General features: G+C 29.9%; 1 protein-coding gene across 4 annotated transcripts in view; it reads right to left on the reverse strand.

Moving 5' to 3' along the window:
* Nucleotides 1-296: 296 nt before the first annotated feature.
* Nucleotides 297-12,785, reverse strand: part of LOC143072991 (1-phosphatidylinositol 4,5-bisphosphate phosphodiesterase epsilon-1-like) — a 139,184-nt gene continuing 126,695 nt past the window's right edge. For all 4 annotated transcript variants that reach the window (XM_076248195.1, XM_076248197.1, XM_076248198.1 and 1 more), the window contains 11 exons: nt 12,603-12,766; nt 11,707-11,862; nt 9,528-9,630; nt 7,263-7,459; nt 6,783-6,917; nt 6,278-6,472; nt 5,781-5,831; nt 4,964-5,107; nt 4,156-4,395; nt 3,662-3,782; nt 297-2,407 (listed from right to left, as the gene is read on the reverse strand). In XM_076248195.1, coding sequence (XP_076104310.1) covers nt 2,298-2,407; nt 3,662-3,782; nt 4,156-4,395; nt 4,964-5,107; nt 5,781-5,831; nt 6,278-6,472; nt 6,783-6,917; nt 7,263-7,459; nt 9,528-9,630; nt 11,707-11,862; nt 12,603-12,766 — 1,616 coding nt within the window. In that variant the 3' untranslated portion in view covers nt 297-2,297. The remainder of the gene's footprint in view (nt 2,408-3,661; nt 3,783-4,155; nt 4,396-4,963; nt 5,108-5,780; nt 5,832-6,277; nt 6,473-6,782; nt 6,918-7,262; nt 7,460-9,527; nt 9,631-11,706; nt 11,863-12,602; nt 12,767-12,785) is intronic.

Genomic DNA, 12,785 nt, shown 5'->3' on the forward strand with positions numbered 1-12,785 from the left:
GACTGGTAGAGAAACTTAGGAATCTTATCAAAAGAACAACAAACACAACTGACTAAAAATTTATGGACTTGTATGTATATCCTTGTCTTTCTAAATCTTCACCTCTAAAAAGTTCATTTCAGATTAAATAAGAGAGTGCCATACATGCAGCGATATGTTATTTCAATTCAGAGTGGGAGCATCTGTATAATATATCTTTTGTCTAACACACTACAAATTCATCTATTGAGACCAATATGTTTTATCATAGTTAAATAGATCAAGGGGCTAAATTTAAGAAAATAAAAAACAAGACACAAATAAATAATTTTATTTTTGTTCCTTTGGAATGGTAAAAATATCTTTTTTAACTGTAAAAATCAACAAAAATTCACAATAACATTGATAAAATCACAATAACATTTGAAAGCAAATGATAAACACAAATGGCTTATAACATTTATCAACATTTTGATTTTCTAATGTTGGCTAAATTAATTTATACAATTTGACACTGGTAACTAATATTTCAACACCTATGTCTATTCTACAGCATAAACCATACATGGTTTAACCTTTTACACCTAAAATTGTACAGGTATTAACCAGTTTTCTTGCAAGTGGTCAATTCTGCTTTAATTGTATGGAAAGCTATATACAAAAGACAAATTACTGAAAACTAACTTTTGAAGTTCCACAGAAAAAGTGAATCAAGGTAATTTCAATAACAAACAAATTTTAAATTTTAAGGAGAACTGATCAGTTGCGAAATAAAATGGTAAACATATACACAATTTAAATTGAAACACTCTTTTAACAAGTTGATCTTTGATGTTTTAATCTTTCTATTTGTGTGCAACTACTGGGGCTCAAACATACTTCAGCAATCATAATAGCTAAGATCTACTTTACAAAATTTGTTTTACATAAAAATCCTACACAAAATAATCAATATAGATTTCTGTTTAATACAACATCCATATCTGACTAGCTTTGCAAACAATACCTTCTTTTTTGTTGGATTCTATTTAACAATTGAAATTCAGTGACTATTTACCTTACTAGAAAGTAGTACAAATTTAATCCTATTAGCTAAATGTTGCAGTTTTTGTGATTTGATGTATCTTTTTGATTTATTTTTCCCCCATTTTCTTTTTTTTTTTTATATTGTAGCACCTAATTGTTGACTGTTTGTCTGTCTTTATTTTTTTTTTTCATTTTTCTATATTTCTTATTTTCGTGGCTAATTGCTTTATAGTTTGTAAACTTATAAATTCTTTGAAAGACTTTGGACTTGAACAGTTCACACTAAATCACAGTTGTTTTACAAACTGATAAAAGTATACTATATTTGTGTTTTAAGGGTTAAAAACATGGTAATAAAATACCTTACAATTAGGTTTTCTGGTGAGATCCTGCAATGCCTTTGTTTCAAAGTTTACATGCATTTTATAGTTTCCTCTAGATATTTTCTTTAACAACAGCACAAATAGGTTTAAAACAAAGTATGTTTTACATCTAAATAATTATTTCTATAACAATCTCCTCGTATAGTCAACTGATTCATATCACACATATTCTTTCACTTAAGCATTTACACATTACAACTTTTATTGTCCAAATACACAATTATTTCATGTCTCAATTCACCCGGAAATAGCAACATATGTTACACAATTAAATAACAGAGCAGATATGCACTTCAATTAGAGATCTTTTTGTAATATCATAAAATAATGCATGCTCAAGCATTAAATTGTAAAGTTTATATTTTACAGTGTTGATGAAGGGAGATAATTTAATCTACAAAACTTGTATTATCTCCCTTTATCTGCACCAACAAACCATTCATTACAAACTGCATTTTCAAAATAGCACAAATTTGTACATGGGTCATAATAGATGATGTCTTTTTTATGACAATGAATGGAACTTATCCCAATTATGATAACACAAACATACAAAATATGTAAATTCTCACTTTCATAATCTGAATTCACATCAATATCTCAATGTTTGAACTGGTGACCTTTGAATTTTATAAAAATCATAACAATACCCTTATCATTGTCACTTCTGTACTTCAAATGGTCCATATAGGTAAATCAGCAGATTTTCTTGGATTTTTTTTATGTAAAAAAAAGCAGCAAATATAAATAACATTTTCAATGCATTACTACATGTAATGGCAATTCTGACCGTCATGCAAAATTAGAATAACAGATGTTACAATATTCCTGCAATTACAATTCCAAGTTCTACTACTGATCTGTGAAATATCTTGATGTGAATTAAATGTCCTCTTTGTGGTAACTTCTTCATTTGCTAAGCTTGTGTGAAAACTTGGCCGACAGTCTCTTCAGAGTAGATCCTGACTGGGATGAAGGACTTCCTTGCCATGCACCTGATGTTGTTGGTAGCTTGGTACCTATTAATAATTCAAAAATATCTATATAATATGCTAGTAAACAATTGATCTATTAATATCCTTCATTCCAAGACATGTGTGTTATCATATTTTCATTTTATTTATTTCCATTCCATGTTTGCCAAAATAATGTATAATAAATTACCAAAACTTTTATCTGGATTTCTTACTACACCTTTCCCTCTGAACTGTTCACCTGAAAAATTTCCTTGTTGCTTCTTTTGAATATGAATGAACAAAGTGTACATCTTTGTCTCAGTTTTATCAGGATACAGAGTAAACAAAGTGTACAATATATATACTTGTCTCAATGTACATATTTGTCTCAGTTTTATGAGTAGAATATATGAACAAAGGGTCTCTATTTGTCTCAGTTTTATCAGGATAATAAGTGTACATTGAGTACAAATATATCTGTCTCAAGTTTATCAAGAGAATAAGTGAACAAAGTGTCATGTTTGCTCATCAAAAGAATAAGTGAACAAAGTGTCATGTTTGATTATCAAGAGAATAAGTGAACAAAGTGTCATGTTTACTTATCAAGAGAATAAATGAACAGTGTCATGTTTGTCTGTTTTATCAGGAGAATGAGTGAACAAAGTATCATGTTTGTCAGTTTTATCAGGAGAATAAGTGAATAAAATGTCATGTTTGTCTATCACATCAGGATAACAATTAAACAAAGTGTCATGTTTGTCTTTTATCAGGAGAATGATTGAACAAAGTGTCATGTTTGTCTTTTATCAGAAGAATGATTGAACAAAGTGTCATGTTTGTCTGTTTTTATCAGGAAATGAGTTAAAAAACGGTTCATGTCTGTACTTGTCTCAAGTTACTCAAGAGAATGAGTGAACAAAGTGTCATGTTTATCAGTTTTATCAGGAGAATGAATGAACAAAGTGTCATGTTTATCAGGAGAATGAGTAAACAAAGTGTTATGTGTGTCTATTACATCAGGATAATAAGTAAACAAAGTGGTCATGTTGGTCAGTTTTATTAGGAGAATGAGTGAACAAAGTGTCATGTTTGTCTATTACATCAGGATAATAAGTAAACAAAGTGTCATGTTTGTCTGTTCTATCAGGAGAATGAGTAAACAAAGTGTCATGTGTGTCTATTACATCAGGATAATAAGTAAACGAAGTGTCATGTTTGTCTGTTTTATAAAAAGAATGAACAAGAGTGAACAAAGTGAACATACCAGTACTTGTCTCAGTTTTATCAAGAGAATAAGTGAATAAAGTGTACACATACCAGAACTTGTTTCAGTTTTATCAGGAGACTGAGTTTTGGTGGACTTTTTCTTTGGTTGCACTTTACTTGTTCCTCCTTTTGATGGTCCACTCTTTGATGATCCTTTCTTTTTTCTCTCAATCTTTAGCAAAAATAAAGATAATGAGTATTTCTGAAATTACTTTAAAATGTCATTATTTGTTTTAAATTTTTTACTCCCAATCATTATTTAAAAAAACTCCAGAAAAATTACCTCTCAAATGCCTTAAACAAATAATTTTAACATAACTTTTGGTATAAATTGTTGCAACACTACTTATCTAAAATTATTGTATAAGTCAATATTTATCATAACAATACAAGGAAATTTGAAAATCTTTTAGTCGATGTCAAATCTATGTTCAAAATAACAAAATCAATACAAAAATGTGATAAAACTGCATTGCTATTTTTGCTACAATAGCAGAATTTTCTCTTATCTTATTGCTGATATTTAGTTAATCTGATTATCTTACATGTATAATATCATGTTCAGCTTGACTTTTGTCCATAATAATAAATTTTCCATTTGTTTTCCATTCTCTCTGAGCTAGGTAAACATTTTCATCATCATCAAGAATACGTCTGTCTGGGTGGTCAGTGCTGTGCCGCCTGGCATGTGGACTCTGTGTTTCACTGCTAGGACATTCTACCTCTTCAACTAATACAAACTTCCTTAGGTTTTCAGGATCTGATCTGTGGGCTTTCATCATGGCCTGAAAATTATCCTAAAGTATTACATTTTTGCACTCAATTCTCTTCATCTTTTATATAAGCTTTGGATTTCAATATTTTGGCCACGAGCATCACTGAAGAGACATGTATTGTTGAAATGCGCATCTGGTGCAGGAAAATTGGTACCGTTAATGTTATTAACTTACATAGCTATATAGTTTAGGTTAATTTTCTTTCTTTTTTAACTAAAAAATAGTGCATGGTACATTTTTAAACCACAACAAGAAAAATCATGAATGTATAATTCTGTATTTGATTTTGGAACAATTTAATTATCCGACGATGAAAGACTATAATATTGTATGACGGTTCCCCTTTCTAGGCACAATTAAATTTAACAGATATATTATCAATATCTCAGAAAACAGTATTCAAAAGTTAGTTTAAGAAACATCCAATACAATTCCTAAATGGGAACCCTGTCAGGGATTCTCAGTATTTAAATCTTGTATATTTATACATAGATAACTTCCATATATCCTTTTATGTGGTAGGTTGCTGTCTCATTGATATTTCATACAGACCTTAATTCATCTAAGTTTATTTTACCTGTGTAATGATATCTTGAGCTGTACTGGATATTGGTGCCTTGAATATTGTGTAGGGTTGGTCTGGTGCTACATTATATACACAGACAATAAAAACTTGTTCCACACTCTCCCAATCAGCAGCATCATTCTCACATTTTATTCTCTGAAAAATGATTCAATATCCATCATGTGATAACAGTCCTAACAGAGTTTATATATGAAAACACGAATTTCCCTAATTTGCTTAATAATTAATAAAAAAAAAAGTTAAGTAATTCATTGGAATTTCTTTTTGAATTTTTAAATTTAATGTCTGAAACAAATTTATTTTTGAATTTTTAAATTTAATGTCTGAAACAAATTTATTTTTGAATTTTTAAATTTAATGTCTGAAACAAATTTATTTTTGAATTTTTAAATTTAATGTCTGAAACAAATTTATTTTTGAATTTTTAAATTTAATGTCTGAAACGGATTTGTAAATGTTCATTTACTGTACCTAGAATCAAGAGAAAGCACATTTCTTTTTTTTCTGTAGAGGCACATTTTTTAAAATATCTTTACATAATTATAATTTAAATTTTAACATAAAAAAGACTTAGATCAATGGAAATGACTTTCATGCTCTTTTCGGAATATTCAAAAAGTAACTTTGATGTGAGAAAACCCCAACATACTTATTTTTCAATAAAGATTGAACAAGTTCTTTATAACAACATATATATATTTAAACTGAGTACTCTTCTCATGTTTCCTGACAATCAAACAGCTAAATGCTCAAATTTTGTATATAACCAAAGAACCTTGAAGAAACTTATTTTTTTAAGTTTACCAACCTGTCGTTCCCTGGATAGCATGGTTGTAATCCAAGCTCTACTGCTAGGATCCTACAATGAAAATTAAATTTTTTTTTATTGTGTCAAATTATTTCTAACTACTGAATAAGATGTTTAAACTCTGATTTTTTTTCTTGCAAATTTTCAAAATCAGTGTGAAAATGTATACTGTGAAATAATTTGAACCAATTGACTCTCTCTCCTTGAAGTCTATTTTTTTTTTAGATCCAACTGTTTTTGAATGTATATAAACAATCCAAACTGTTTAGCTGCTCAAATATATAACCAGTTATATATGAAATACAACGAACAAATAGAACATGTACATCTTTAAAATCATATCAACATAATATCAACAGTCATTTGACAATAGGTCTATAAGTCTGTGAGAGTTTGGACATACTAAACAACTAAATGTTAAATTTCCAATAGAAATTAATATTATAAAGTTATTACTTTTTCACCCTTTTTTAACAGCTAGATGTTAAGAAACTTACATCACTGACTTTCCTAAGAATAAACTTCCCTGCTCCAGTCCATCTATTCTGAGCCTGTAATACTTTCTCAGTCATATCCAGTATTCTCTGCTCACTTGCTCTTTCTTGTTCCTTCTTCTCCCATCCACTCTGAACATCTTCCACCAAAACATAGTTGGTTATGATATCATCAACCTTCCCAGCCTTACTCAATGCCTACAGGATAAAAGAAGATGGTCAAGATGTTTTTTGTTGTTGTCAAAATTATGTTGAAATTTCTTTTTTCTTATTAAAATCAAAATCTGTTTCTGGAAAAAACAACTGTTTTCCTAATATAAATACAATTTCATAAGGTTTTCTTCAGGAATCAACATTCATTGATATATTTTGTAGTACTAAAATTTAAATTCATATGAATATAATTATTTTACTTTTCACCATTTTTATAATTACTGTAGCTGATTTGACTTTTTACAAAGAAAGTTGGTTAACATATGTCTTGTTTTTGTTTTTAAAGATTATATACCTGAGCAATGGCATCATATACTGATGTATCTTGTGTGACCTTCAGGATTACATACTCATCAGGATCATTAACTCCGTAAACACTGATGAAAAACATTCTTCTCTTTCTAGCACCAACGTTGACTGGGACAAGTAACTAAAAAATGAAAGAAAACAATAGAAAATTATTTTCTATACATAACAGGTTACCTTTATTCAAGAACAAAATTACTTCATAATAAGGTAAACAGTAGAAAATCAAAATATTAAAAAGAATTGTGTTTAGAAAATAAAAAATAAATTTGTTGAATTGAAAAAGGTATGGTGCAGTTACAAAAAAGAGAATTTTGTTAAAGGCTGATTTCTTCAGTAAATCTTCAGTAAATCATATTTAGTAAGCAAACAGCTTTATAATTTGATATCAGAAACAAATTCAAATCTATAATGATAATCTGTCTCATCTAATCAAATCTGATTTTGAAAGTTTTTCAATAAAACTTACATCTCTTCCACCTTCAGAAGAATCTTTGACCTTGGCAAATGACCTTCGTTTGGCTGATGAATAATCCACCATATATTCATTATTGTTTTCTCCACTACACATGTCCAGAAGTTCTTCCTCATGTTTAGAGCAGATGAACAAAGTGGCAAGTTCTAATGGCTTGTTACTGGCATTTCTTAATCTCACATGTCTGTATCCTGTAAAAAATATACACACGATAAAGATCAAGTAACTTTGTTTATAAACAAGAATGTGTCCAAAAGAGGGACGAAAGATACCAAAGGGACAGTCAAACTCATAAATTTAAAACAAACTAACAACGCCATGGCTAAAAATGAAAAAGACAAACAAACAACAGCACACATGACAAAACAAAGAAAACTAAAGAATAAACAACACGAACCCCAACAAAAAACTAGGGGTGATCTCAGGTGCTCCAGAAGGGTAAGCAGATCCTGCTTCACATGTGGAACCCATTGTGTTGCTTATGTGATAACAAATCTGGTAAATAGTCTTATTCGGTAGGTCACATTCATGAACGGGAAGGGGATTGTAGTTAACTTTAACCTGAAGCAAAGTACACGGATGCCCCACTCACATCATCATTTTCCATGTACTGTGAAATTGGGTAAATAATCTAATTTGGCATTAAAAGTAGAAAGATATTACAATAGAGAACACGTGTACTAAGTTTCAAGTTGATTGGACTTAAACGTCATCAAAAACTACCTTGACCGAAAACTTTAACCTGAAACTCGCACTTTCATTTGCTATGTTCAGTGGACCGTGAAATTGGAGTCAAAAGTCTAATTTGGCTTTAGAATTAGAAATATCATATCATAAGGAAAATGTGTTCTAAGTTTCAAGTTGATTGGACTTCAGCTTCATCAAAAACTACCTTGACCAAAAACTTTAACCTGAAACTCGCACTTTCATTTGCTATGTTCAGTGGACCGTGAAATTGGAGTTAAAAGTCTAATTTGGCTTTAGAATTAGAAAGATCATATCATAAGGAAAATGTGTTCTAAGTTTCAAGTTGATTGGACTTCAGCTTCATCAAAAACTACCTTGACCAAAAACTTTAACCTAAAACTCGCACTTTCATTTGCTATGTTCAGTGGACCGTGAAATTGGAGTTAAAAGTCTAATTTGGCTTTAGAATTAGAAAGATCATATCATAAGGAAAATGTGTTCTAAGTTTCAAGTTGATTGGACTTCAGCTTCATCAAAAACTACCTTGACCAAAAACTTTAACATGAAGCAGGACGAACGGACGGACAAAAGAACAAACAGATGGACACACAAACCAGAAAACATAATGCCCCTCTACTATGGTAGTTGGGGCATAAAAATTCCACAAACACATCATATCCGTTTTGTACAGATTACAGTAAAGACAAGTTGGTAACTGTGAATTAATCAGTATCCTGTTCGTTGTATACCAAATTTTCATAGATTTCATGTGTATAAGTAACCAAGAGTTTAGATGTTCAAAGAAGAAGAAATTATGTCCATGTTTGTATACAAACTTTAGCAAACTCATCAAATCATATATCAACAAAATGGTTTTTCCTCAACGAAAACTGGTACCAACTTAAATAAGTGAATCCACAGTAAAATCACTCCTGTTGGTGTCATGTGAATCACTGAGTAACACAGTGACTCCCTTATTCATTCACAGTGTTAAAATAATATGTCTTCAACATTTGATACATTTCAGCAAAAAATTAGAGTACAGCTATGTTTAAATGTTAAAACCCTTAATAGAAATTACAACAATTACACCATACAATTTCCTTTCAAGAAAATTTATATGGTTTATTTCAGAGAAATCTTCATCTCTAACTCAATGAATTTACAAAAGTAGTTGTTTCATACACATATGCTTATGAAATGGTCTATATTAATCTATTGGAATAAAACCACTTCAATTTTTTTTTACTTAAGGTGGTACCCAAAGCTTTCACTAAAATCAATCTGGCTCGTTTAATTTTCATAAAATTTTGACCCAGTGTCTACTTTTACCGTTTAACAAAAATATCAAAAATTCAAAAAATTTGAACCAATCGTTTAATCAGAAAAATTACACTGGTTATAAAGCATTTTGACATCCACTTATTTTGATCATTGAGATGCTTAATATTCCCTTAACAACACAACGTCATTAAAACATTCTGCTGATTTTACAGAGTTATCTCCCTGTAGTGTTAGGTACCACCTTAACACAACTGACTGGTTTATGGTGTGATAATATCAAAGTTTTACCTGGTCTCAGACACCTAAGTGGTATAATTCTCTGAGAGAGGATATGATTGGTGCTGGCATCTATCACTACAAATCTAATGAAAGCCAAGTCATGGAACATTATCTAAAATAAAAAAATTTATTCCATATTGGTATTATTTTAGTAGGTTTCTTTATATGAATTGGATTTTGAATAAAAAAGCATATTCACCTGAGAAAGTGTTATTCACCGCGCTAAACGTCACGCGCTTTTACATGCATGGAACGTTATGGTAAAATGTTTCATGTAAAAAAAAATGGTATATGTTTGTCATTAAATACATTTTCTTCTCTCGGAATATGGAATAAAACAATTACTGTCTTTTGTTTCGGTAAATATGGGGTTTTATTGACTTTTGAAAAACTGATATTCACTTCGGCCGTCAGCCTCAGTGAATATCATTTTTCAAAAGTCAATAAAACCGCATATTTACCTCATCAAAAGACAGTCATTGTATAATATCATTTTACTTTTTGTCATCATGCAATGTAGGATATTTCATATTTCTTTCCATAAAATTAAAATAAAATACATATTAGAATCTAACACGTCATTAATAAGCAGTTTTACAATACATTCATGGTATTCAAAACAAGATTGAAAGAAAAAAAAATGAAGCAATTTAATTTAGGGAACAAAGAGTATGAGTCATCTTGTACATAAACAACCAACAAGTAGCATATTTACCTGACAATATCGGGATATCGGTATTTAGTTGGATCTTAATATGTACTTGTGATTTGTTACAAACCGGTATTTAAAAAAATTATCAAACAAATGTCGAAATGTTCAGGACTTAATTTAATCTGTATTTGGGTAAGATGATGCAAGCATACGATTTTTATTGCGTCTTACACTTTGAGAAGCAAATAATCTTTTATATTACTTCTTTATAAAAATATTGTGTTAAAATGTTATGAGCTATGAAAGTCAAGTGGCTCGAGCATTTTTCTGAGGAAGTTTAAACAAATTTCAAAGAAATATTTTTTACAGTGAGTTAGCTTTCATTATATATAGTCTTCACTATCCTATAGATTAACAAATTTTGGTCATATTTATAATTTAGAATCTTCATTAAAGGTGGAGCACGAATGCACAGTTAATTAATTATATTGATGTGCCATTTGTATGCAAGAGTGACATTCCTTTGTATTATGTGTCGATTCGAAAAAAAGTTATGCGAGTATTGCCTCCCTTTAACATGTTCATTTTTTATAATTAAGTATAGGTTTCTGATGTAATTTTGAATAATTACAAAATGTATCAATTCAATATATTTCAGTTTATGTTATTGGTGTATCAAAAACATTAATGTACGAATATAATTTCATAAATTTGAAACGTTTAAAATGATTACATACCAATATAAAGAACCGTTCGTCATGTTTGAAAAAGACTATAAATGAAAGTCAAATTATTAAGGGCTGTAGAGCCAGTCAAGGTCGTTAAAAACTTCCATATATCAAATTATTTATCTCCCCTTTATGATAGATTGATTGGAAAGTAACATTAATCAGAGCTATCTAATATTAATCACAGAGAGGGACTAGCAAGCAATTTTTAACTATAGCTCATTTAACGTTAAATCAATTTTCAACTATAAACAAATGTTACTTTATACAAATATAAAAACTTTGTTAACTAAATCTACAAATTTTATTAGATATTATGAATTTTTCTTACAATAATATGCTACAACAAGTATGCTGCAATAAATATTACAGGCCATGACCAAAGATTATTAAAACAATGAATATTTCAATACACTTTTGTGATTATGCCACACATTTTCTAATATCTTTTTGTCTTTGTTCAATGGCAGGATTTTCATTCATTTCACATCACCTGTCAAACCCTATTTTTCTTATGAGCCTGTGACACTTTATAACAAATCTTGTACTGAAATTTTATGACTTTCAAGTATTCTTATTGTAAGCTACTTTTAAACAAGCATTTGTATATAAATAAAATCTAGTCAATTTAACCATGAAAATAATATTTGTATATTGGATTTGAATTTTGCTCATAGTTGCAGCCTATATATATATAGTTGTGTTTCATCAGTGTCTGGAGGCCATTTGTCTTAATAGCAATCATACAAAATCTCCTTGTTCTCCCCTCAAGTAAATTGGTGTGAAGGGAAATAAAGACTGTTCTTACCTGAAAAGTAAAGGTATCATTCCAGATAGGATTCAAAGAGTTTCTGGAGGCCACATTAGTCTTATGTTTGGCACAATCCACAGGTATTCCTATAATTTCCACTTCCACATAAGTACTGGCTGTATGGATGCTACTTATGTATTGTCCAGATATAACCTACAAATACAAACAAATATATTTAATTGTTTAAACAAGAATGTGTCCCCAGTACTCGGATGCCCCATCCGCACTATCATTTTCTATGTTCAATGGACCGTGAAAATGGGGGAATATCTCTAATTTGGCATTAAAATTAGAAACATCATATCATAGGGAACATGTGTACTAAGTTTCAAGTTGATAGGACTTCAACTTCATCAAAACTACCTCGACCAAAAACTTTAACCTGAAGCGGACAGACAGACGAACGAATGAATGGACAGACAGACAAATGGTTGCACAGACCAGAAAACATAATGCCCATAAATGGGGCAAAAAAATAAAACATAAATTTCTAATGATTCTTAAACCAATAAATAATGTGCACTTGCAGTGATTGAACAGTTAAATGTATTAAATTTATGTATCATAAGGATATATATAAGTAAAAAGTCTCCTTGATAAGTTGAAATAAGAGAGAGAGAAAATAATTTAAAAGGTAGATACAAATTTATGTTAATTTAACATATGCTTGTAACAAAGAAAACTTTTAATGAATAAAATAAAAATTCTTTGAATTTGGTGCATGCATTTTAGTGCTTTTCTGGATTAACTTTCATCAGGAACACTCCTATCACTTTTTGTGGTAAAAAGCATAAAGTTTTAAGAAAAAAGATTTCTACCTAATGATTAGGTGGATTTTTCCTGCATAGATTCTCAGTTAAAAAAAAATTAGTAATGGAAAAAACTAAGCTTACCCGTAAAGTAAGTAAAGTTGCATGTAATCCATCAAATTCTTTGTCCATTGGATTAAAATGATTGTACATCATGTGACTTTTATCCCACATGACAGCTGGCTTCAATACATATCCACTCTGACCATTCTGTTCAAACATGGCTGTGTTGAGGGCCATGGCTCTGTCTGAAAATTCAACGCAAAA

The sequence above is a fragment of the Mytilus galloprovincialis genome, chromosome 4, assembly GCF_965363235.1.
Source record: "Mytilus galloprovincialis chromosome 4, xbMytGall1.hap1.1, whole genome shotgun sequence".
Taxonomy (NCBI): domain Eukaryota; kingdom Metazoa; phylum Mollusca; class Bivalvia; order Mytilida; family Mytilidae; genus Mytilus; species Mytilus galloprovincialis.